Here is a 25,565-nt window from a genome sequence, read left to right as displayed (position 1 = left end):
GCCACACCTCCATGGAAGAGGCCATGAATGAGCTCTCGATGCCACTGCATGGAGTAGTGCGGCTGTGACTTTATATAGGCGGACATCAATGATTATATCATTTTGTGCTCATGGGATGGCTGGTGCAGGCTGCGTCAAGAATTGTGCGCTATTGCCAATCACCATCTGTGACCAAAGCTCAAGTGACTCCCATTGAATTCTATCCTCCATAAATGGATTCCCTGCCCTACTTGACAGCCTGCAGTTTGCCACTTAGTGAAAGTAGTGATGGAAGAGTTGACATGGCTCACTTTCATCTGCAGCGACTTGCTTTGGCAGAACCTTTTTGAGTTCATATTCATAGCTGAAACTTCCATGACCAGAAGTTAATGCTGTAAGTTAGTTCTCAGTGCTGGATCACTGAATCTTCATCCATACTCTCACATGTAGAAGCTCAGACAACACAACCACCACAAGCTTTTTTCCTCTCTTGTTCTTTATGCTCGAGAACAATTTAGGAGTTGAGCAGTTGGATATCTTAGAAACAGATTGTTCATTATGTGTTTGGGGCTACAAAGAGGGATACAAATAAAGTCAACATATGTTAGATTTGAATGATCTAAGAACAATTAGGTTTTATCTATCATGATAGGAAAGGTCTACTTCTTACTTCAGAAACACAGCCATAGGGAGTGCAAGATTCATACACTCTCAATCACCATCTCCTCATAAAAACCCAATTGGAGATGCATATGCACTACTGAAAACATGGACAGTTTATCTTTGACACTACCTTCAACTCATGTGTTTAGGCAAATATGAAGCATGCCATGTCATAAGACCTCCCCTTTGCCATGTAACTGATGTGGCATAGAGGAAATGAAAATGGGGTAAGTCAGCAGCCACCTTCATGCTTCTCCTTGTTTGTTGTCCTTGGTAGAAGGTGAACAGGCTTCATCGAATGGCTTCCAGAATGAGTTCCATGCAAGACAGTGGACATTCTTTATCAGATACCTCCATTATTCAACCTCTGCCATTCACTCATGTGTAAAGCATTACAGCATTCCGGGCACAAAAAGATCTCATCCATATTGGAATACGACAAGGCCTAAATCCCCTCTTCGAATGGACATCATTCTCCTACCTTTCTGCTTGATTCATGCTTCACCCACCCACTCTGCACAAAACTAAGATGAAGCCCATACCCCCCACATTTTAGTTGGAGTGCCTATGTTGAACAGTGCCATGACAGCAACCATTGTAGCAGATAAGCTTGTGGAAAGAAATCAGATTCAAGTCAGAGTGTGATGTTCTTTTCAGTGCTCACTAACTGGAGCCATCTACCACATGCATCTTAGGTGGGTTTGCCCTTGACAATGGAGAACACTATTTTGGATGCATCTCTTGAATTCTCCCTTGAAGCTTTGCTTAAATTCATCTTCATGCTTGTGATAACCTTATTCAGAATTTTCACCCTCCAACTTAAAACCTTGATTTAGACATAGGACTAGATGTAGTTGCAACTGAAGTCAACCTTTTTATATGTTTCCTTACAAGTCTCTTGAGTTGGATATTAATCAATTAACATCATATTATCTTATTACCTTTTCATGATACAGAAAGCAAAAGACTAATTAACATCATTTACTATTATTCTTTTATGATGTAGGCAGAGAGCAATATGTCCTGACATGGAAGCAAGACTAAGATTTAACTCTTATTTTTGACCTATGAATGCTAAACAAATGAAACTTAGAGACTGATTAAATTCAATTTGCCAAACTACTCTGCAAGGTAGAAAAATTTCAATGCCATATCAAACTGCTGATTATTCATCAGTAGTTTTGATGCTGTAATTGTCAGTATCAAGAAATCTGATACTGATTGTTATGCCTCGGCACACGATTACTGCACATAAGGTTTGATACTCATCAGTTTCGGAAAGCCGAGCAGTTTCAAGCATGGAAGCTCTCCATGAATTTAGCTTCAAGCATATGACAAACATATTCAAGTCAATAGCCCAATGAAAACTGTTAAATGCTGAACAGAGTCAAAAACATATTAGTGGCATTAGATGAACACAAACACCTCATCCAGCCACATCCTAAACACAGCTGCTAAGGATGGCATCCTAGTTCATCACTTGAAAATTGATCCTATCTTTGCCCCATCCTTAGCTCGGCTTAATAAATATAATACCATCATCATCAGCCTATGCGACGACAGTATCGATTTTTTCTGTCCTACATTACTACGAGTAGCTTATGTGAATACACTTGCTATATACTGGATTATATTTGTAAGACAGTAGGAAAAAATATTTATATGAAATTATCAGGCCAATTTTTTGTTTAGTATGACACCGACAGCTTAGGTCCCGACATATTTCAGAGAATTTTTGCTTCATTCTCCAATTTAATATGTCAATTATTCCTTGTTCTTTTTCATGAAGTTCTATTGTGATGTATCTATCTTACAGAGGTTGAATATCTTATTTACAGCTCTTAGCTTCTTTATGCATTTGAGATGAGCATTATACCATGTAGCAAAATGTGTCACTATATGCATCAAAATTTTCCTAAATATCATGGAATATTGGAGAATTACTTCTGATTATGGTAGATTGAACTCTGATAAGTTGATCTTTCCACCATCTGTCTAGCCTTCTAGCCTTCAGTTTTCTGCAGCAAGTGCCCTGTTTTGCCTAAATGTGTTGTCAGCTGGAAACTTCATATCCACTTTATATAGTTGAAGTGAAAATTTTCCATTCTGATGTACTTTTTCTTGAATTCATAATGGATTTTCTATACTGACTTCGGCCATAAGAATGAGTGGTTAACATATAACTAGAAATAATTAACAAGATCAAATATATACTAATAGAATAGTATAAGTACAATATAAGCAGGTTTGAAAGTAGAGATATTTTCAGAAGAGAAACTTGGATGTGAGATCAACCTATTGCCAAGGATCATATATTCATTTGTCTTGAATTACCATCATATTCACGAACAACCTAAAAGGAGTAGCCGTCATCAAGAACAGATGATAGAACGACCTACAGCCAAGTGAATGTAATCGAGAACAGACTATAGAACAATCTACTGCTAAGTGAACGCATCATATTAGTACCTGATCCCGTTGCGAGAGGTGGGAAAGATGATGGAGATTATAGCCAACGAGATCCTCGTGCCCAGTGGAAGATTCAACAGGAGTTGCCTCGCTCTAGGCCTTGTGTTGGTGAAGAAGCATTTCTGGAACCTCACGTCACAGAATGCTGTTCTCAAGAACGTGAGCACCGCGAAAGCTGATACCTGCTCATGTTCTTGATGGTCACGCTCCGGTCTTCGTTTTGTTCCATTCAAGATGTAGAATCCCTTGGGTGTTACGACCCCATAATGAAGCCTCTTGTCAATGTTGATGAGGCTGCCGGTGAGGGAGAAGACCACATAGGAGATTGTATATAGAATTGAGAGGGCTAAGATGAGGCCCTTGTCGGAGTCCAAACTTCTGCCATGGTCGGTGAAGGACGATGAGAAGATTTGAAAGGCTAGTATCGTGATGTTGGGCCATAGCTGCACGACGTAGTTCTTGCTTGCGAGCACGGGAACCGATCGAGGTTGACGAGGGAGTATCCATTCCCTACACCATAGTAGGAGCCTTCCAAATCCTCTCACCGTGCTTCATCGACCATGGCAGATGTAACGACTCCAACAAGGGCCTCACCTCGACGATAGCCTCATCGGCAATGATAGGAGGCTTCACTATTGGATTCTACATCTTCAAATGGCACAAACGAAGATAAGATCGATCGAGGCCTTCAAGAACATGAGCAGGTACTGGTTGTAGATGTCGGATAGCATGCATGCCTTATTAGCAGTGCTCATGTTCTTGAGCTCATGTTCTTCAAATGCTTAGCAGTAGCTGTTATAATATTTTCTTGATGATTGTTACTGTTGTTTGTGAATACTATGATGAATCAAGACAGATGAAGAATATATGATCCTGGCTGGATGATTTCATACCCAAAGGCTTTCTACTGAATATTCTTATCTAATGCTATCTAAAATATACTATTTTATTAGTATATAATTGATATTGTTAAGTTATTTCTAGTGATATGTTAAATAATCCATTTTTCAGAAATAGATTTACCTAATTTGAGAATAAGTTTGCTTCTTTAACATAGATTTCTTATAATAAATTTAGTAATTAATTTTTAATATACCTTAAAAGAAAAATACAAAATGATTTCATAATCAAAATTTGATAAGGAATGAAATTGTAGAAAGGTCTTTGTTACAATTTCAGAATTTGAAGTTTTCTAAAAATGGAATATTTCCAAATTGGTAATTCTAAAATCTTCAAATTATGAAATTTAAAATATGAAATTAATTAAATAACCAATTTTGTATAGAAAAATTCAACCAAAAAATACATCTTGGATTTTAGTTTTTTTGATGATTTCTAAACGGAAGTTACTTTGGTAAAATTTTGATTATTACCAAATACTATACAAATAAATTTTTAGGGTTTTTTTTATCGGCAGGAGTTCAATGGAAATAATATTTTTATCAGTAGTAATAATTTTTATTTTCAGGTAAAATGCACAAAATATTATGTTAGTGTGGTGTGCAAACATCATAGCAAATTAGAAAAGATCAACCATTAGCAATGGATTAGCATCAAAAATTATAAAATGATGCACGTACTCATCGTAAGCTAATCCAATTATATATGTTTAATTTAATGATAATCACCATGAATCAATTGATCAATCATACATTATGATGCAATTAATTTAAAAAGAGAGCTACAACCTTAGTAGATATAAAATTGGCTATACAACATTTTGTCCTTGATTGTTGGAACATAAACAAATATTGGATTGGAATTGATCAAAAATTAAAAATAGTAATTTTCAAATATAAAGTCACGTTGGATGTCCCAATGCAAAACAAGGAAGAAATCAAAAGATTGAATTTCAATGAATAAGACATTGTAAATGCCAAAACATTAAGAAAAAAAGGTAATAATGACAAGAGTAATGAAAATTTTGATTTTTCCCTCTCATTTCTAAAAATGTATTTTTGAAATATAAACTAATACTTGACTATATTTAATTAAGAAATAAATAATATTATATTTTTAAATATAAGATATAGAAATAAAAGTAGAGTGCGAAATCGTGTAGGCGTTGTATTGCAAGTTTAACTCTAAGAAAATGCCCCAAGATATACCTAAGAAATTCCTTCCTATGAATAGTAGCATGAGGGGTTGATAAGATACGACGTATAACTTATAATAGTGAAATATTTTTTTTATAAAAGAGAAATAGTAAGAGACGAAGAGAAAGATTATAATGAAAATATTTTTAGAAAAAGAAGAAGATAATTTTTTAGACTTATTGTAGGCTCAGGAAAAAAAAAAAATAGCTTCGCACCATTCACACACTGTGGGAAAAAAAAATATATATCAAACTCATTCGACTCGTTATAATGTTATGACCTCCTTTATAGACTCATGTATAAGAAGAAAATGGAATAATTAATAAGAGAAAATCCTAGCATATCAAGATTAATCAAATAAATAAATAAATGGAAGAAATCATCCAATATTTGTAAGGTATCATGTCATCAAAATTAATCAACGAAAGGTTGTGGTGGTGGATTAAGCGCCTTAATCATCTAATTTAGAGAAGTTGCTGCTTTTACTCACCCTTTCATCGGATCTGCGATTCTGGCTTTATCTACTTTCTTTTGTGTTCTAGCCAATTAATCATCCCCAAACCTAAAGTTGCAACTTTTATCTATCAGTATTATGAATTATAATAAGTTATTCAAAGATAATGTAATAACATTTATCTAAAAATCCATAGTCTTTATCCATTAATAATAGCAACCTCATCCACGTATCCTTTATTATTCCCATATTACTTTTCTTACTAGTTCGTCGCCGTTCCACGTAGTCACCTGATTTCTGACGCCTCAACGACACATGGGCCCCACAGAGCCTCCCACGTAATCGTTGACAATCCAAGGCATGTAGGTTTGGGTACGTTAGAGCAAGGTAAGGGAAGTATTACTCGTAAGCTATCCTTTCAACGACTCGATCAAGTTCAAGTGAAAGAACTGGGTTCGGATCCCGTGCAAGGGCAGAAGTTTTGATAGACACCAGGTAACGGAAGTAATACATACACGTCATTCTTTAAGAGTCGGTTTTGCGATTGTCAGTATCAAGGCGTGAGGTGGATGGCTGTAAGTGGAATTGGAAACGAGACCGAATACGCATGGAAGACGTCTTCGTGATTTGATGCGGGTGAACCGGCTGCCGTGGGGCTCCCTACCGCCCGCCCGTAAATAAGCAATCGGCTGCGCTCTACCTCTCCCGCATCCCCAGGTGGAACGCTCTCCGCACCGCCTCTGCCAGGATTCCACCGCGAGCCGCTTCCTCCCTCGTCTTGATTTCTCCGCCGCCCCGCTCTGCTCTAGATTATAGTCCTAAGGTACCGATCCCGGCCGCTCCCTTTGGTGCTTTAATTTTCCCTGTTCTTTCCGTTTCATGTCAAGATTATGCGGGGCTTTTGCTTCTCGAAGCAGTTCCCCATCGCCATGGGGATTCTGTTCCTAAGCTGTGATCTTGTTCTTTCTATTGATCTTTTCTTTCTTTGTTTGGGGTTCTTCATGTGTTTTTGTAGCTCTGCTGATTGAATCTTCGATGGCTTCGACTAATCAATACCTCAAAGAATCAAGAACCTCGTATTTCCTCGTGATCTGTTTCGTCCTGGTTTTCATCTGATCGAAGGACTCTGTCCGATCTCTTCGTGGGATCCCCATCGCGTTCGGGCTTTTGGTCGAACGGTTGGGAGGCGTGAAAGAAGAGTGTAAAGTTAGGGGTTCTCTTTTTTTGATCGGGATGCCGTTCGTGAGACCTGATCCGGCGGCCAGGGATGCGGAGCCGTTCGTGGAGATGGACCCGACGGGACGATACGGGCGGTACGACGACCTGCTCGGGACCGGCGCCGTGAAGCGGGTCTACCGGGGGTTCGATCAGGAGGAGGGGATCGAGGTGGCGTGGAACCAGGTCCGTCTTCGTAGCTTCGTTCATGACCAGCAGATGCAGGACCGGATCTTCGCGGAAGTGAGGCTGCTGCAGTCGCTGCGGCACGACAACCTCATCGCGCTCCACGACGTGTGGACGGACGACGACGGAGGTAGCACGCTCAACTTCATCACCGAGTTCTGCAACTCCGGCAGTCTCCGTGAGTACCGGAATCGGCACCGCCACGTGTCGATGAAGGCCCTCAAGAAGTGGTCACGCCAGATACTGTTGGGCCTCGAGTACCTCCACAACCGTGAGCCCTGCATCAATCACCGCGTCCTCAATTGCTCCAACGTCTTCATTAATGGCAATGTTGGCCAAGTACGCGTCAAATCCCCCACTCTTTCCCCATTGTTTGCTGATGTGGTGCAGAATTTTGTTTTTTCTTGAAATTTTCTTGATTTAAATTGGTAAATTTAGGATTTTTTTTCCTACCTTTCCATCGCGATCATCTCTCGAAAAAACTACTGTGTCGTCATTATCTTATCCACATTCGCAATAGTTTTTATCCCTTTGGCATAAAGGTTGGAATTTGTTTTATCCAGTGTCATCTGTATGCTTCTTTTTCGGATGTAGTTAGAGGAAGATGAATTTTTTGGGTATAGAACACGATCGAGTCTTTACATTTCCAACTGTTTTATTTATCCTCCGTTTGAGGAAATTCAAAATTGTTTTTTTGGATTATATGTTTCTATAAAGAATTCCTATTTAAGTTCGCCGCACCGAAAAAGCCGACTTTTTTTATCTTAATATTGTTACAGGTGAAGATTGGGAATTTAGGGCTAGCTGCAGTCGTGGAGAAGAGCCACGCGGCTCATTCCGTACTGGGGACGCCGGAGTTCATGGCGCCGGAGCTGTACGAGGAGGAGTACACGGAGCAGGTGGACATCTACTCTTTCGGAATTAGCGTGCTGGAGATGGTGACCCGCGAGATCCCCTACAGCGAGTGCGACAACGTCGCCAAGATCTACCGGAAGGTGACGACCGGGGTGAGGCCGGTAGCCATGGCGAAGGTCAAGGATCCCGAGATCACGGCCTTCATCGAGCGGTACCTCGGCAGGCCGCGGGCTCGACCTTCTGCCTCGGAGCTCCTCAATGACCCATTCTTCCATGGAATCGACGACGATGGCCCCAGCTCTGCGCCGCCTCTGCCGCCACAGCCATGGCCGTCGGCGCTTCTTGCAGGCCTCGCTCTCCTGCATCGTCAGCGGCCAGCAGTGCCGACAATACTTCCCTCCGGATTAGTTGAGACAATAAATGGAGCTGGTTCGATCGCTGACTATTTGATTCCCTTTTCTTGTGTACGTTAGCAGCAGTTTACTTGTGCGTTCTAATACATAGTAGTCGTGGTAATAGATTGATTTGGCAGAGGTTACATTTGTTGATTTCTTTGGTTAAGAAATGTTAAATATTTGAGTTCGTCTGCTTCTTTATTGCTGGTAAAAAGAATATGAAAACCGTGCTTGCTGATTGTTAAGAGTGAGGACTCTTTTACCAAATCATTGGATTCTTTTCTTATTCACTCTTACATTTCACTGCAACAAAAACTAAATACTTAACGACAACGATGTTGGGAATAGATATAAAGAGCCTCATGTAGAAGTACGCACTCATGCACTGTCGAGATAGGAGTTGTGTGAAGCTTTGCCTTGTAAGCCAATATTTTCTGATAATGTGGTGGAGATAATGTGGTGGAGATTTCTAGGAATATGATGGCGAATCCGATACAGAAAATGGAGGGAGTTTGTGTCGGTGGGAAGGTGGTAATCAAGAGAAGGTGATAGAGACTGTAATGGTATTGATGACGAAGATAGAGGCAACGACTAGAGAAGAGAAGAAGAGATTAATGGACATAAGGTAGAGGCAACGATGGAGATGAAGTTGACTGGTGCTAGGGTGGAGGTGGATATTTGTAAAAGTGAGGGGGGGGGGGGGGGGTAATGAAACATGGTGGAAAATATCTATGAATACAGAGGAGGGGATGGTGTCGAAGATAATGGAGGAGGAGGAGATGATGAAGAAGGTGGTGGTGGTGGTGGTGGTGGTGGTGGTGGTGGGGATTTATAAATATTTGGAGGAAATAGAGAGGAGGGTGGTGGAGATTTGTAAATGGAAGGAGGGGAAGAGGAGGAGATAGGTGGTGTTGGTGGTGGGTATTTATAAATATAAGAGGATGGTGGTGGGAGGGACTTATAGACATAAGAAGAAGAAGGTGGCGGAAATAATAATATTGGTATGGTGGAGACTTGTTAATGGAAGGAGGTGGAGAGGAGGGGATAGGTGGTGGTGGAGATTTATAAAGAGAAGGTGATGATGGGGACGATGGTGACTTTAAAATGTAAGGAGGAGGCGGTGATGAAGATGATGGTGTTGGTGGCAATGGAGATTTATAAACGGAAGGAGAAAATGGATATAAGGATGGTGGAGACCTGTAAATGTAAAGAGGGGAAGAGGAGAGTGTAGGTGGTGGTGGAGATTTATAAAGATAAGAGGATGGCAGTGACATAGATGATGGTGGCGGACACAAGTAAAAAGGAGGTGGAGGTGATGTAAATGGTGATGGAGGTTTGTAAATATAAGGAGGTGGTGATGGAGATTTATATACATAAGGAGGAGGAGAAGGTAATAGAGACGATGGTGGAGGAGACTTATAGATACGAGGAGAGGAGAACGTTGGTGGAGATTTATAAATGTAAGGGGGAAGAGGTGATCGTGATGGTGGGGGAGGAGATATGGAGTTGTAAAGTGTTGGAGGAGAAAGAAAAGGTGGTGGAGGTGACTTGTAATTATATGGAGGAAAAGACGAGGGAGAAGGTGGTGATGGTGGTGATTTGTAAATGTAAGGAGGAAGAGGTGATGAAGATGATGGTGGAGATGTATAAAATATAAGGTGAAGGTGATATTGAAGATGGCGGTGGAGGAGACTTATAAATGCAAGTAGGAAGTGATATGGAATGTGGCGGTGGAGATGACAAAGAGGGGGGAGGAGATTATAAAGGAGGCGGTGGTGCCTTATAAATAGAAGGTGGAGATGATGAAGATGGTGGTGACTTATAAACATGAGGAGGAGACGAGGAGGAGATGATGGGGGAGGAGTTATTGGTGTAGGAGGAGATGGTGACTTATAAATAGAAGGTGAAGAAGGAGAGATGGAAGGTGGTGGAGATGATGAAGATGGCGGTGGTGACTTATTTACATGGGGAGGAGACGAGGAGGAAGATGGCGATGGAGGTGACGGGGGACGAGTTATTGGTGTAGGAGGAGGAGGGGAGATGGAAGATGGTGGAGATGATGAAGATGGTGGTGGTGACTTAGAAATATGGGGAGGAGACGAGGATGAAGATGACGATGGAGGTGATGGGGGAGTTGTTAGTATAGGAGGAGGTGGTGACTTGTAAATAGAAGGTATAGGAGGGGAGAGAGAAGGTGGTGGTGGTGACTTAGAAACATAGGGAGGAGATGACGAGGAAGATGGCGATGGAGCTGACGAGGGAGGAGTTTGTGGTGTAGGAGGAGGTGGTGACTTGTAAATTGAAGATGGAGGAGAGAGGGATGGTGGTGGTGGTGGTGACTTAGAAACATGAGGAGGAGATGAGGAAGATGGCGATGGAGGTGATGGGGGAGGAGTTGTTGGTGTAGAAGGAGATGGTGACTAGGAAATAGAAGGTGGAGGAGGGGAGAGGGAACGTGGTGGAGATGATGAAGATGGTGGTGGTGACTTAGAAATATGAGGAGGAAGATGGCGATAGAGGTGACGGGCTAGGAGTTGTTGGTGTAGGAAGAGGTGGTGACTTGGAAATCGAAGGTGGAAGAGGGGAGAGGGAAGGTGATGGAGATGATGAAGATGGTGGTGGTGACTTAGAAACATGGGGAGGAGACGCGTGAGAAGATGGCGATGGAGGTGACGGAGGAGGAGTTGGTTTTGGAGAAGGAGGTGATGACTTGTGAGGAGGAGCTTGAGATGTAGGAGGTGGTGACTTGTAAATAATTGATGGTGGAAGAGTTAGTGACTTGGGAGGAGGTGGTGGTGGCTTGTGACGAGGAGGTTGAGATGAAGGTGGCGACTTGTGTGACAATGGAGGAGGAGGTGATGACTTGTAAACGAGTGATGGTGGAGGAGGTGGTGACATGCGAGGAGGAGTTTGAGATGGATGCGGTGGTGACTTGTGAGGAGGAGCTTGAGATAGCGGAGGTGGTGACTTGTAAATAAGCGATGGTGGAGGAGGTGATGACTTGCGAGGAGGAGCTTGAGATGGAGGAGGTGGTGACTTGTAAATAAGCGATGGTGGAGGAGGTGATGACTTGCGAGGAGGAGCTTGAGATGGAGGAGGTGGTGACTTGTAAATAACTATTGGTGGAAGAGGTAGTGACTTGGGAGGAGGAGGTGGTGGCTTGTGACGAGGAGGTTGAGATGAAAGTGGTGACTTGTGTGACGATGGAGGAGGTAATTTATGATGAGGATGTCGAGATGGGGTTGGTGGTGACCTACGGTGAGGATGTCGAGATGGAGTTGGTGGAGGAGGCGACTTGTAATGGTAGAATGGTGGTTTTTGCAATGATGATGGTGGCGGTTGAGGCTTGTGGTGATAGGGGTGATGAGGAGGTGATGATGGCGGAGGAGACTTGCAATGGTAAGGAAGATGAGGAGGTGATGGTGGTGGCGGTGACTTATGCTTGTATCTTCTCGGTGGAGGAGACTTGTAATGATAATATCTTATTGGCGGAGGAGAGTTGTAGTGATGTCTTGGTGGAGGAAGGTGATGCCTCCTGGAGTAGGGAGGAGCACCATAACGAAACGGTGGAAGATCAGCCTCCACCGCCGAAACCGTGCTAGCAACGAAGCAAACCACCAGAGAAGTCATAAGACAGAGCGACCACAGCCGTGGCCACACCTCCATGGAAGAGGCCATGAATGAGCTCTCAATGCCACTGCATGGAGTAGTGTAGCTGTGACTTTATATAGGGGGACATCAACGATTAGATCTTTTTGTGTTCATGGGAATGGTTGGTGCAGGCTGCGTCAAGAATTGTGCGCTATTGCCAATCACCAGCTGTGGCCAAAGCTCTAGTGACTCCCATTGAATTCTATCCTCCATAAATGGATTCCATGCCCTACTTGACAGCCTGCAGTTTGCCACTTTGTGAAAGTAGTGATGGAAGAGTTGGCATGGCTCACTTTCATCTTCAGCTACTTGCTTTGGCAGAACCTTTTTGAGTTCATATTGATAGCTGAAACTTCCATGACTGGCAGTTAATGCTGTTAGTTAGTTCTCAGGGCTGGACCACTGAATCTTCATCCATACTCTCACTTGTAGAAGCTCAGACAACACAACCAACACAAGCTTTTTTCCTTTCTTGTTCTTTATGCTCGAGAACAATTTAGGAGTTGAGCAGTTCGATATCTTAGAAACAGATTGTTCATTATGTGTTTCGGGCTACAAAGAGGGATCCAAATATAGTCGATATATGTTAGATTTGAATGATCTAAGAACAATTAGTTTCCATCTATCATGATAGGAAAGGTCTACTTCTTACTTCAGAAACAAAACCATAAGGAGTGCAATAACCATACACTCAATCACCATCTCCTCATAAAAATCCAATTGGAGATGCATATGCACTACTGAAAACATGGACAGTTTATCTTGAGACTACCTTTAACTCGTGTTTAGGCAAATATGAAGCATGCCATGTCATAAGACCTCCCCTTTGCCATGTAACTGATGTGGCATAGAGGAAATGAAAATGGGGAAAGTCAGCAGCCACCTTCATGCTTCTCCTTGTTTGTTGTCCTTGGTAGAAGGTGAACAGGTTTCATCGAATGGCTTCCAGTAAGAGTTCCATGCAAGACAGTGGACATTCTCTATCAGATACATCCATTATTCAACCTCTGCCATTCACTCATGTGTAAAGCCTTACAGCATTCCGGGCACAAAAAGATCTCATCCATAGTGGAATACGACAAGGCCTAAAGCCCCTATTCGAATGGAGATCATTCTCCTACCTTTCTGCTTGATTCATGCTTCACCCACCCCATAATGCACAAAACTAAGATAAAGCCCATACCCCCCACATTTTAGCAGTAGCTGTATATAATATTTTCTTGATGATTGTTACTCCTTTGATATTGTTTGTGAATACTATGATGAATCAAGACAGATGAATATATGATCCTGGCTGGATGATTTCATACCCCAAGGCTTTCTACTGAATATTCTTATCTAATGCTATCTAAATTATACTATTCTATTAGTATATAATTGATATTGTTAAGTTATTTCTAGTGATATGTTAAATAATCCATTTTTCAGAAATAGATTTACCTAATTTGAGAATAAGTTTGCTTCTTTAACATAGATTTCTTATAATAAATTTAGTAATTAATTTTTAATATACCTTAAAAGAAAAATACAAAATGATTTCATAATCAAAATTTGATAAGGAATGAAATTGTAGAAAGGTCTTTGTTACAATTTTGGAATTTGAAGTTTTCTAAAAATGGAATATTTCCAAATTGGTAATTCTAAAATCTTCAAATTATGAAATTTAAAATATGAAATTAATTAAATAACCAATTTTGTATAGAAAAATTCAACCAAAAAATGCATCTTGGATTTTAGTTTTTTTTTATGATTTCTAAACGGAAGTTACTTTGGTAAAATTTTGATTATTACCAAATACTATACAAATAAATTTTTAGGGTTTCTTTTATCGGCAGGAGTTCAATGGAAATAATATTTTTATCAGTAGTAATAATTTTTATTTTCAGGAAAAATGCACAAAATATTATGTTAGTGTGGTGTGCAAACATCATAGCAAATTAGAAAAGATTAACCATTAGCAATGGATTAGCATCAAAAATTATAAAATGATGCACGAACTCATCATAAGCTATATATATATATATATATATATATATATATATATATATATATAGAGAGAGAGAGAGAGAGAGAGAGAGAGAGAGAGAGAGAGCCATCTTGATTTTTAAGGGTGTAGATCTTTGTTCAGCAAACATATGTGCAACTATTACCTCAAACAGATATTTCGATCAAGTAGAGATCATGCTGGCCCAGCTTAATTTTAGTTAGTATCACTTCAGAGAGATGCCAAGAAAAGAAAAGCATGAAATGAGCAGGTTTAACTTTCTTCCCTGTCTTCTCATTGGTTTGACTGTTGAGATGTTCATTGTTGAGCTGCAATGCACACAAGAAGATACGAATCATCATTGATGCCATGATCGAACGAGGTGAAAAGCTAAACAAAGAGAAACACTGAACAAGCGCAACACTGCAACACTCTCTGTGCCCTTTGACTCTCGTTTAAATGTACATATCTCATGAGCAGACTTTTCTTTGTTCACCTTCTCTGTTTGGTTTGACATTTGAGATTCTCATTGCAAATTGCAATGATTACTCTACGTCTCAAGTCTCGACCATCTTTGATACCCTGAACAGCAAAGTGAAGAAGTGCAACGCAAATCTTTTGATACTCATCTTCTGCTGACAAAAGTAAACTCGGCATACTTTTGTTGCCATTCTAGTCCAGTTTTAAGTCTACTGTCTTCCTTTTCTTTCCATGGTTTGGCTATAAAGATACTCACTGCAAATTGAAAAGCACATTATTCTATCTGAATCACCATTGATGCCATGAGTGACAAAGTGAAAAATTAAGGAAGAAGAAACTCAGTAAAAGCACAGCACTGCAATATTTTATAGCCATCTGCTGCCAAAAGGAGATATTTTATGCGCATACTTTAATAGGTCACTCAGCTCTTGGTTTAGTGTGAAGGTTTCTTCCACTGCTTTTGGCTTCTTCTGGAGCCTTCAAGCTTACTAGGTCCTCCAACTCTGCTGCTTGGGTCATTGTAACAGGAGAACCATCACCTGAACTCAAGAGTCCCAGGTATTCATCTTCCGACACTCTTTTTATTTTTGTCTCTACTGCATGGTAATCGATCGGGAGATGGGAGTGAAAATGGATTAATGATACTTCAAGATTCCAAAGAGCTTTAATTAAGGAAAAAATATGTTCGGATTCCATTGTAGTTATTACAGTTTTTAGATTTCAACTCTGTGAAGCAGGAAATTTATGGTAAAGCCAAATTTTGTGCCTTCTCTGGTCCTTTTTTACATTTGAGTTTCTTAAAACAACTCAAATCATTCTTACATATAAGAAAACAATCTTATGTTGCTGTGGCTACATGATCTGGAATTGATGCATGGACAAAGGCAGACAGTAGAAGTTGTTGGGTGATTCTTGGTGTTTGTGAGATGAAAGCATCAGCTAATGTTCGGTTGACAAGAGGAAAAAAAGATCAGGAGCAAATCGAATGAAAAAAAATGTTTGTCATAATATTCCCAAAGATCTTACTTCGTATTGAGATGTAGTTCCTCCTCAAGATGATCAATTCTGCCAAACACCATGAGGCATGGCTTACTAATCATGATCAGCTCTTCTGATCATTATAATGAGCTTTACAAGCACTAGGAAGAAAACTATTTCATTATTAATAGGTAACTGATAACAACTGTTATGACATCAAGGCATTCTATAAATTATTGACCAATTTACAAGGCTTCTTTTATCACAAGAACACTTCCAAAATGCTTTTCTGCCATATCAGTCAAGCTTTAGAATCCCTCCAATGTGCAGATCTTCTCTCATCTGATGGTCCCCTCAATCTTATCTCAAGTTTCAAACGTTGACAGGACCCATCTATGATGTGAGAGATGTGAGAGACGATTAGATGGTTAAGAATGTCTAACATACACTAATATGAAGATTCATGGATAAGGCTGACAATATCAGACATGAGAAGGGAGATGTGATTTAGATCCAACTGATGGAAACAGGCACTCAGACTCACCTTTTTGCTTTTCCCTTGGCAAACTAATTTTGAGCATGTCCAATCATGTGAACTCATTATCTGCCTTACATGTGTTTCTTTCATAATTTATGTAGAAGAAAAAAAATAGAAGATCAAGAGGAAAGTAAAGATGAACTGAAACTGAAGAGGCAATGCCACCCTGTACGACTCCAAACACTACTGAACTTGTGATGATCATGGATGTGGAGAGTATTCTTCACATGAAGGAAGGGCTGGGTGAGACAAGCTATTCCCAAAATTCTTCCCTTCAGGTTATGATCTTCCATTATATGTCAACAATTAATCCAATATTTACATGAATTTTTTTTTTTAAGTTGTGTGTTCTTTCTTCAGAAGAAGAGTATGGAGGCCATGAAGCATTTCATAATAGACTCAGCATTAGCTGCCTATGCCTTTAAGACACCAGAAATCTTCACAATTGCTGATCTTGGTTGCTCCTCAGGGATAAATTCTCTATATCTAGCTGAAGAAATTATCAAGGCCATTCATGAGAGATCTCGGCAGTTAGCGAGGCTGGCACCAGAGTTTCTGGTGTTCCTTAATGACCTTCCAACCAATGACTTCAATGCCATGTTTCTGAGCTTTCCAGAGTTCAATATGAAGTTCAAAGCAGGCATTGAGTTGCAAGGGGGCAGTGCTCCATCTGTATATTTAGCTGGAATTCCTGGGTCTTTCTATAGCAGGCTTTTTCCGGGCAATAGTCTTGATTTCATCTACTCTTGCTATAGCTTGCACTGGCTTTCCCAGGTTAGCATTCAGTTCTTTAAAATGATATGTGATCTCTGTATTCATTGTCGAAGATTCATAAGCTCATTTCAAATCGACAACTTATTCATGCGAACTCTGAATTAATTAGTGAAGTTGGAAAAGATTATGGTTGATAAGATCCTTTTGAGAAGTGGTGTTGTAGAATGTTTATCTGAACAAAAATGATTGTGCAGGTTCCTTTGGGGCTTCTTGACAGTGATTGCAAGCCAATTAATAAGGGGAACATGTACATATCTAACACAAGCCCCCCTGCTGTTTCTTTAGCATACTTCAAGCAGTTCCAGAAAGATTTCAGCCTCTTTCTTAAGTCAAGATCTGTAGAGCTACATTACGAGGGACGAATCGTCATTTTGATGTTGGGAAGAAGAACTGAAGATCACAGTGATAAGAGCACAACAGTTTTATGGGAACTTTTAGACCAGTCACTGGCAATTATGGTCTCACAAGTAAGTGCTACTCTTGGCTTTCTGTTTCATTTTAATGTTCAGCTGCAAGTTGCAGGAACAAAAAACTTTTCTTTTTACCTTTGAATTTTGTACATTACTTCCTCCTAGTCAGTTACTTTGTTCCTTCAATCTTTTTATTCATTTGAAACGAATCAAGATCAAGTCAATCACACTCCAAATGAGATCAGGAAGCAGACAGTTTTATGTTCTCTTATCCGAGTTAATACATTCTGCATCGACTTCATCTGTGTCCATTTTCCTCAACAATCACAGCAGGAATGCTATTAATATGAAAGCTAAAAAATAGAATTTAACAAAAGAAATTATGGTTTCTGTATCTTAAACCATTTCTTTAATAGCACCTCCCTCAAATTTATGTTCCTATTGCTTCACAGGAGATAATTGATGAAGAGAAGGTTGACGCATACAATGTTCCATTTTATGCTCCATCAGCGAAGGAGATCGAGGACGAAGTACACAGAGAAGGATCATTTGTGATCGACTGTATACAAGCTTATGAGCTGAGCACAAGAACAGGAGATCCTAAGGAGGATGCGAGAATCATATCGATGGCCATTAGAGCCATACAAGAATCAATGATCAGCCACCACTTTGGAGAGGCAATTATAGACACTTTGTTCCAAATTTACAATGGACTGCTCAGTGAATTCATGGTTAAAGAAGAAATAAAAAGTTCTCACCTACTGGTAATTCTAAGAAAGTCATGCTAAATTAAGCATATGTCAAAGACCAGAGCTGCAATTTTAGAGATCACATGCTAGATTGAGCATGCAAGCAAAAGAAATTATCTTTTACTACTGTCTATGAGCTGCAAATTGTGTTAGGTGGCATATGGAGTTTTCAATATTGCGCTATGCAGAAAGAACATGGAAAGGGAGGACCATACTAAAAATTATGAGGAGAAAGAAGCCGAAAGAGAACCAAAACAAGGTTGGAGGAGCTATCTTAGCTCTTCCTTTATTCTGAGAAAAGGTGATCCTTGATTATGTACTAAAGGCTTCCTTTCTTTTTCTTGCACAATTAGGCTGCCTCGCTTAATTTTTTCTGATGGGCCAGCAGGAATGAAACTCCTCAGGAATTAGAGAAGTTTCTTGCAACTCAAAGTGTAAGCATGTAGAAGTGGAAATGAGGGAAGGAGTACGAGTTTAATTGTGATCCTTGTAGTAAGCTCAGCTGAAAATGTATTAGATTGTCAATCGTGACTACAACATGGAATTGAACATGGCTAACGGTCTCAAATGGAAGACATTTATACATACAACATGTATACACCTTAACAAAAATAATCTTCATCAAAAGTGGATAAGACTAAGATTGACTTATAAGAGTTTGATGGATATACTATTATCAACTTTAGTTTAAGCATTTTGGTTAGTGGTTTGAACTCAATAAATTTAACAGGTTAGTTAATCCATCGGGCTTAGATCGTGAAAAATAATATCAGAGTTGACTTCTCATTTATCTCTTAGAGATAGGATGTGAATGAATAAATTTTTGTATCATCCTTATTAATTTTTTTGACATAATTCTGTATTGGTTCTGAATTTTTCCTTCAACAAGAGCATGTTTTTGAGACCATTCTAACAGGAAACACAGTATGATTGCTTCTTTTCTTTGGCAGTCTTTCAGTTACCAACTTATGTTAATTGCTAGCCATAGCCTTGCACTTGCAGTACCATGACATGTTCCTTAGTTATGTAAACCCTTTATGAACATTTATCAAGTAGCTTTTGTCATTGTATTTCCCATGAGGAAGAAGAGAAGTTGCTTCATGGAATCTAAATGCTGAAACAGAAGCTGCCATATTCATTTCCATGCACAATCTGTGAGGAAGATGAGAGGATCTTAACTGTTCTCAAAAGCCTGGCCATGTGAGCTTGTGCACGAGGAACACACGTGTAATTGCCTAAATCTTGGCTTCTTCCACTGCGTGGCACATACTGAGGCCGACTCTGTCTTGCAGACCACAGACGAAACAAGACTAAAGCTGAAAGATATAAAGGCAAGAAGTCGCAGTCTTTTTTTGCAGGAGATGACTGTTGCCAGTGACATATCAAGGAAGGACAAGAGATAATATTAAGTCTTTTCATGTGTCTCATTACTCCTTTCATGTCAGAGAAGGCAAACTGCTATTAATTGTCACACAGATGCGACAGTAAAACGAAAGGTGGAGGAAAAAAGATCTTTACCACTGAGCAAGAGAAGAATCAGAGTTGCCAAGTTCACCATCACCATGAATTGAGTTCTTGAAGGTTTCAGTTTGGACTAGTTAAGACTTGGACTTTCCAAAATTTGACATTTAGAACACAAGTATAGAATGAAGATATTTGGTAGATTATAAAGTTAGGTCTGTACTGCAGAGAGCAAAATGGTTGGCAGCAGCCAGTAAATCTTCTTCATTACTTCTAAAGTGTATTTTTCTGCATAGATAGGAGAAAAGATATCTTAGCAAACAAGTGCAATAAAAGAGACAAGATTTTTCTTTTTTGGTTCCAATCTAAACAATTATGAAGTCATTCGTATCAGCAATTGCTTTCTTTCCTTTTAATTTCTCTGCAGTCTGTCTAATCCAAAAACTGTCTCAGCCAATATCAGCAATTGCTCTATCAGCACAGTGCCTGAATTAATATGCGGATGCTGGCATGGTCTGACTTTATTGGCTGATCTAACACTGACATGGTGGACTGAGCCTACCAGTGTAAGTAAGCTTGAAAAGACAACACTGTCATCAAACTCCATTCTGTCTATGATTGGTCCATTAATGGAGTCTTCTGATGTAGGTCCACACTAATATGCAAGAGGTAGCCACAAAGCTAACCTGCATCCTATTTAAGGAGCCATCACTTTATTCATTGAGGCTAAAAATTCTACAACAAGCACTGTGACACTTTGAGGCAAAGAATCAAACTTCATCAGACAGGCATTTAATTCGCCACCACCCTTTCCTTGTTGTTTTCCTCTCTTATGGAGCATCCTTGACCCCACAAACCGGCCAAATCTTGTCTTCTTTGGATGCATTACATCCTCCTACAGTGCCAAGGAATCATGATGCATGGATTGTGTGCTGATTACAGAATGCATGAAGATAGCTTGCAGAAAACAGATAAAATAAGAGCAACAAGCCAGTCTGCATTTCCTAAGAATTATTGGATTGTGGATATAAAACTCATTCTGTAGTGCATACTCCTATGAATATGGAGATTTACTTTATATTGAACAATGCTTTAATCCTATCCTCATCATCAACACTCACTTCTTTTATCCACTGTATCATTCTTGTCATCTCCTAGTGAACTTGACATGTTTGGAATTTTTGGTCTAAAAAGCATTCATGTGAAACTATTGGATTGGGTGGAGTATCTTCTAAATCAGTGAAACATTTTCTGTATGTTGTTTCATTTGTTTTTATTTTTATTTTTTGGGTTGAGATTAATCTATTCTCCCTCAGGCCACCAGTTTACTACAGTACAATGGGGAAACAAAGTTGGCACATGCCATCTAAATCTGGTGCCAGTGATGAACTGGAATTTTTGTCTCACAAAGATCTCAAAATGAGATTTTTAAATTTGTCCAAGTCCTTATGATCATATTCACCATTATTTCTTATCCTCACAGGGGTGTTTGCTACATAAAAAACATTTCATGAATTGATAATAAATTCTTAGCATAAGTTCTGCTTTTCTTGTTTATATTTTTACGTGTTTTTTAATCTTTCGTTTATGGTTGCTCTTTATATATAGTATAGTCTATGATTCCATGTTTCCAACATCATTTTGTTTTTACAAGCAAGTTATTTTCTCAGTACAAGTAATACATATTACTCCATATGTAAATTTTAATTTTTTGGGTGTCTCTCTCTTTATTGCTGTACAGCTATCTACTTATGTTTGTTCTGATCTTGTTGTGCTAGCTTTTAATTTTTACCTTTTGTTACTGAGGTTTTATTGTATGAATTCATACTCCTTAAAATTTATATAATTTTGCAAATATAAGCTACACAAATGGTCTATACCATAGTCATTATGAAATATATTTCTTTGAAGTAAGTTTGTTCTTGTAATTGTGCATAGATTAGCATCTAAGCATTATTCCTGTTGAATAAAAATTCTGACACCACTCTGTCCTATGAAATTGAGTACTTCAGGTAATGCTAGTTGAACTGGCACACTCCAGCTTTGGCTTAATCTTAGCACTTAAGCCACAGAGCTTTTGTTGAAACAAAAGTTGATCTCATTTGGTAGATAGAACAACAAGATTAAGCCATGTACCAAGACAATGTGCAATTAAATATCATAAAAGAGAGATCAGAAATGCAGCAACTGCTAGTTGGACTACTTTGCTTCAGCCAGAGGTAAAGACTAAAGCAGACACAAAGTTTTCTTTCTGAGAATGACCATCAATAGGGATTTCAGGACTCCATGATGACCGATAGATAATTAAATGTTGGCAAGAATCTCCATGGTAGTGTTGTTGTTCTCTAGGGCACCAAGGTAGTGTTGCTCCATGGCACCCAAAAAGAAAAAGCATCCTATTCCCTAAATCACACTTTAATGATGTTGGAGTACACATGCTGAGCATGAAGATGCAATGCTTTGGTGTTGTTTATCAGAGCAATCTTCTTTTGGGTTGGTGATGTAAGATTGAGCAGGGATTGATAGGTGAATGAAAGGTGGAAAAAGTAGGAAGGCAAAGGTTTTTTCTGGGATAGAAATCTTTGTGTTACTACAAGTACATTTTGTTTGATGGAACCAACTGTAGTACATTGTGTGCCGTAGCATGCTTTTGTATTTTGCATCCAACTGGACTTCAATTAAGAGAATATTTTTGAGGATCCACAGCAAGTTGCTAAGTTGCATCTCACTATACATGTCCTTGTTTTCACTCTCGATCAGCTGATTGGAGTTGTATGGTATGGTTTTATTTTCTCTTTCCACCTCTGGAATCATTCTGTGTGCGTGAAAATTGAGAACAACTTGGAACAGTAGTTTCCATCAGTATGATGTCACTTGTGTAGCTTATGTTGGAGATGGATCGACCTAAATCTTGACCATCTAATACTGGGAGCTGAAGAACAATGGGTCAAAGTTCAAGAGCAGCCATTCTAGAAATGCCAGATGCTGTCAATTTGTCCAGCAACTTTCAACACTTCCATTGTCTTGCTGCTACATATCACAATCATCTTCCAAAAGCCGCACTCTGTTTTCAGAAGTCTCAACTGCATCCTGGAAGCATCTGATACTGATGACAGCAAGCTTGCATTCTTAGTCCTTGAGCCTCACCATGCAATTAAACACTCTTTATCTTTCTTAGCAGGAACACTATGATCCTGATGAGTATGTTCCTCGTTGATATTTCAGGATAGACTACATGGATCGGAGCTTACAAAGCCAAACAAAGAATCTGCTGAAATCAGAGATCCTGACAACTGCTACAAGATGCAAAGGAACAACAAGCCTTTGGCACAAAACTGATACAGGTAGCTGTAGATGCCCATTGGTATGCCTTAAGGTCCAAAACCATTTTCTCATCAGTGGCACAGTCTGCTACTAACTATTAAGAAGCCTGGTGAAGCCACCTACCTTCAAACTTCCTGAAACACTTCAAGGATAACTCACAAGACATCACTGTCTGGTATTTGAATGCTGTGGATACAATTGTCCCATAGAAGATGAGGCACTGCTTCCTTTTAGTACCTCTCTTTTACTTGTTCCAAGATGGCGAGCTGAGAGAAAAGCTAACCTACTCTCTTTTGCTGTTCACTCAAACACCTCATGAGTAATGTTTATCCAATGTGATCAAATTGAACTTGCTTGGATGTTTCCATCTCAAGATAAGGTCAAGTGGTCAAGACAGTCCCAAGAAAACCTCTTTTTCATCGATCAATCTTCCAATTCCTTTCTCCTTACCATAAACTTACTAGAGACATGGCCATTTCCAAAGCTAACCAAGTCATTCTTGTTCTTGGAATCCAGAACTCTACATCCACCTATGATGTTTCTTTAGGCTTCAAATTTCATATGTTAAAGCATAACTATATGGCCATTTTACTTGTTGCTATCAGGAGAAATCCAGTGAGAAAACCCAAACAACAGGAGATAATGTATTTTGTTTGATGGACTTATATTTTAGTTGGCTTTGGCAAAATTAGTATAAGAAAGTCTTAAGAACCATCATATTTTTACATGTCATGAATAGTGGCATTGAGTAAGATCTTTAAAGCACATATATAGTTCTAAGAGAACCATATGGTGTCCATATCATGGACAAGTGTTGAAGGCATCACACAACCTGAACCATCACATACCACTTGTTAAAGCATTCTGTGTAAGAAGAATATACCAGACATTGCTTTATGGGGTGCTCTTCTTACATGATGAAATTTGCTTCCTCATTTGCAAAAGCCAACCACATTCAATCAGGCAGCATCTGCATCCTGTCATCTTATCATTCCCATTGATGAACCAAAAGCAGTGTCTCAATCTTATCAAGGATGACCAGCCTCCCATTAACCACAAACCTAATGCAGCACCATCTCTTTTCGGGGAATAAGAAGGTTTTCTATACTTAAATGCCTAAAGCTCTCATGCTAAGTTTTAGTGAGATCATTGCTTAACTCATCCTCTGCACAAGTTAATCTAATGTTACTGAATCCTGTTTGATTTGATTTCGTACATATAAACCTTGATTAATCTAGCTAGAGCTACTCAATCCACTGGTCGGATCCAGGAACCATGAAAACGAAGCTGAGAGATGAGAGAGGTTGGCTTAGTCTCTCTCACATGAGATGCCAGTCCTGCCCGCCAGTTGGAATTGGACTGTAGTGAAAAAAATATCATTTAATTCCCTGTTGAAAGGAATCGCTCCCACGAGATACCATCTCTCAGTCTCTCTCTTTCTTTTCATATTTTATTTGTTTATTTTGCCTTCTTTCCCTTCATTTTGCTCTATAAATTGCACCCCTCTCCTAGGCTCCAATTCCCTTTTCCCCTTCTCCTCTTCTCCCTTGCTTAGCTCTATTGAAGTTATGCTGCTCTGTTCTTTGGCATTCTTCCGCCGTTCTCTCACTGCCTCTGGCGGTATTCTGTTCTAGCGAATCTCTCGGTTGTCCATCAACAGGCCAAAGTCCATCTGCTTAACTAGCTTTTTGTTCGTCTCTGGGGGAAACTCTGCCCAAATCTTCTCTCGAACTACTGTTTCGGAGACGAAAACCAAGGAACCATCATAAAAATCTGGCCTTTGGTTCATCCTTGGTGTAAAAATCCCACCTTGGTTGGAGCTGGAACAAGGGAGGTTCTTCACTCTGTTCTCACATGAATCATATCTTTCTCTTGATGTTTCTCATTGATGTCGCCTGTCCTAAGTGAGATCCTCCGGTCAGGGTTTATGATAAATTCCACACTCCGGCGCAGGACCCATCTCGTTCAATCCTTCTCCGTCGTCTTTCTTTACTGGTTCTATGTCTTCTCATGAACTTGTTCTGAGATCTGCGCGCCCTGTAATCTCCTAGATTTCTTGGTTCTTTTTCTGTGACCAATCTACGAAAGTTTTCCACCAAAGATCTAATCTTTTCCTAAACAACACGAGAACAAGCTCAGATTACTCTTCCATGGCTTCTCCTTCCGCTGGATCAAGCCAGCTCCAGAATTCCGGTTCGGAAGAAGACTTGCGGGGTGTGATCGACCAGAAGAAGCTGAAGCGGATGATATCGAACCGCGAATCCGCGAGGCGATCGAGGATGCGCAAGCAGAATCACTTGGACAAGCTGATGGCACAGGCGAACCAGCTGAGGGAGGAGAACACCCGGATCCTGGCAACCTTCAACATCACCAAGCAGCACTACGCTGCGGTGGAGGCCGAGAACTATGTCTTGAGGGCTCAGGCGATGGAGCTCGGCAGCAGGCTACGGTCTCTTGATGAGATCCTCCACTTCATCAACATCAGTCGCCATGTCGTTTTGCATGACGACCACCAAATGATGGACGGTTCCATCGGTCCGTGGAGCTTCGCGTGCATGAATCAGCCCATCACGGCCGCAGCAGACGACATGTTCTATTATTGACAGGCAAAAGAAGGCATTGGTGGTGCGGAAGAGAGAGTGGTGTTTGTCATAATGTTGTGGTCTTTGTGTCCCTGTGTGTCAAGTGTTACTTCTGTCATAATGTATCTTGGAGACCTTTTTGTGGGATCATTGTGGCATATCTAATGAAAGGTCTTGAGTTGCTTTAAGGGTCCTAAAGAGGTATGTTCTGTGACAGGTTCTGGTTGGTGTCTAATCTAAGTATAATATCTGCTGTTATTTCTGCAAATTTCTCACTATCTGACTAAATAAATATAAATATATATGTATATATGTCTAATCT

General features: G+C 39.9%; 5 protein-coding genes across 8 annotated transcripts; 3 read left to right on the top strand and 2 right to left on the bottom strand.

Annotated features, from left to right (window-relative positions):
* Positions 1 to 6,331: 6,331 nt before the first annotated feature.
* Positions 6,332 to 8,499, top strand: LOC135631863 (probable serine/threonine-protein kinase WNK11). 3 transcript variants are annotated; one of them, XM_065139887.1, is made up of 3 exons: positions 6,332 to 6,484; positions 6,677 to 7,401; positions 7,842 to 8,499. In XM_065139887.1, exons 2-3 carry the CDS (start codon positions 6,895 to 6,897, stop codon positions 8,388 to 8,390), a joined length of 1,056 nt encoding a protein of 351 aa, XP_064995959.1. In that variant the 5' UTR covers positions 6,332 to 6,484; positions 6,677 to 6,894; the 3' UTR covers positions 8,391 to 8,499. The 3 variants fall into 3 exon arrangements, with proteins under 3 accessions (XP_064995959.1, XP_064995960.1, XP_064995961.1); XM_065139888.1 differs by having other exon boundaries at positions 6,334 to 6,484; positions 6,927 to 7,401; XM_065139889.1 differs by having other exon boundaries at positions 6,335 to 6,484; positions 6,909 to 7,401.
* A 51-nt stretch (positions 8,500 to 8,550) lies between these two features.
* Positions 8,551 to 10,732, bottom strand: LOC135631548 (extensin-1-like; the record flags this gene model as incomplete). The annotated part of the gene is made up of 1 exon (XM_065139281.1): positions 8,551 to 10,732. A coding segment is annotated over one exon (1,761 nt), but the record flags the coding sequence as incomplete, so codon positions are not given.
* Positions 10,725 to 12,024, bottom strand: LOC103973605 (extensin-like). The gene has a single exon (XM_065139884.1). The coding sequence runs from the start codon at positions 11,988 to 11,990 to the stop codon at positions 10,800 to 10,802; it is 1,191 nt and encodes a 396-aa protein (XP_064995956.1). The 5' UTR covers positions 11,991 to 12,024; the 3' UTR covers positions 10,725 to 10,799.
* On the top strand, positions 12,013 to 19,669 carry LOC135631862 (probable methyltransferase TCM_000336). Of its 2 annotated transcripts, XM_065139885.1 has the most exons (5): positions 12,013 to 14,985; positions 16,045 to 16,221; positions 16,304 to 16,717; positions 16,912 to 17,184; positions 17,580 to 19,669. In XM_065139885.1, exons 2-5 carry the CDS (start codon positions 16,102 to 16,104, stop codon positions 17,913 to 17,915), a joined length of 1,143 nt encoding a protein of 380 aa, XP_064995957.1. In that variant the 5' UTR covers positions 12,013 to 14,985; positions 16,045 to 16,101; the 3' UTR covers positions 17,916 to 19,669. The 2 variants fall into 2 exon arrangements, with proteins under 2 accessions (XP_064995957.1, XP_064995958.1); XM_065139886.1 differs by having other exon boundaries at positions 12,013 to 16,221.
* A 5,142-nt stretch (positions 19,670 to 24,811) lies between these two features.
* On the top strand, positions 24,812 to 25,264 carry LOC135631547 (bZIP transcription factor 44-like). Its single transcript, XM_065139279.1, has one exon. It carries the CDS (start codon positions 24,812 to 24,814, stop codon positions 25,262 to 25,264), a length of 453 nt encoding a protein of 150 aa, XP_064995351.1.
* Positions 25,265 to 25,565: the final 301 nt, after the last annotated feature.

The sequence above is a fragment of the Musa acuminata genome, chromosome BXJ3-2, assembly GCF_036884655.1.
Source record: "Musa acuminata AAA Group cultivar baxijiao chromosome BXJ3-2, Cavendish_Baxijiao_AAA, whole genome shotgun sequence".
Taxonomy (NCBI): domain Eukaryota; kingdom Viridiplantae; phylum Streptophyta; class Magnoliopsida; order Zingiberales; family Musaceae; genus Musa; species Musa acuminata.
This window is presented reverse-complemented; position numbering and strand designations above follow the sequence as displayed.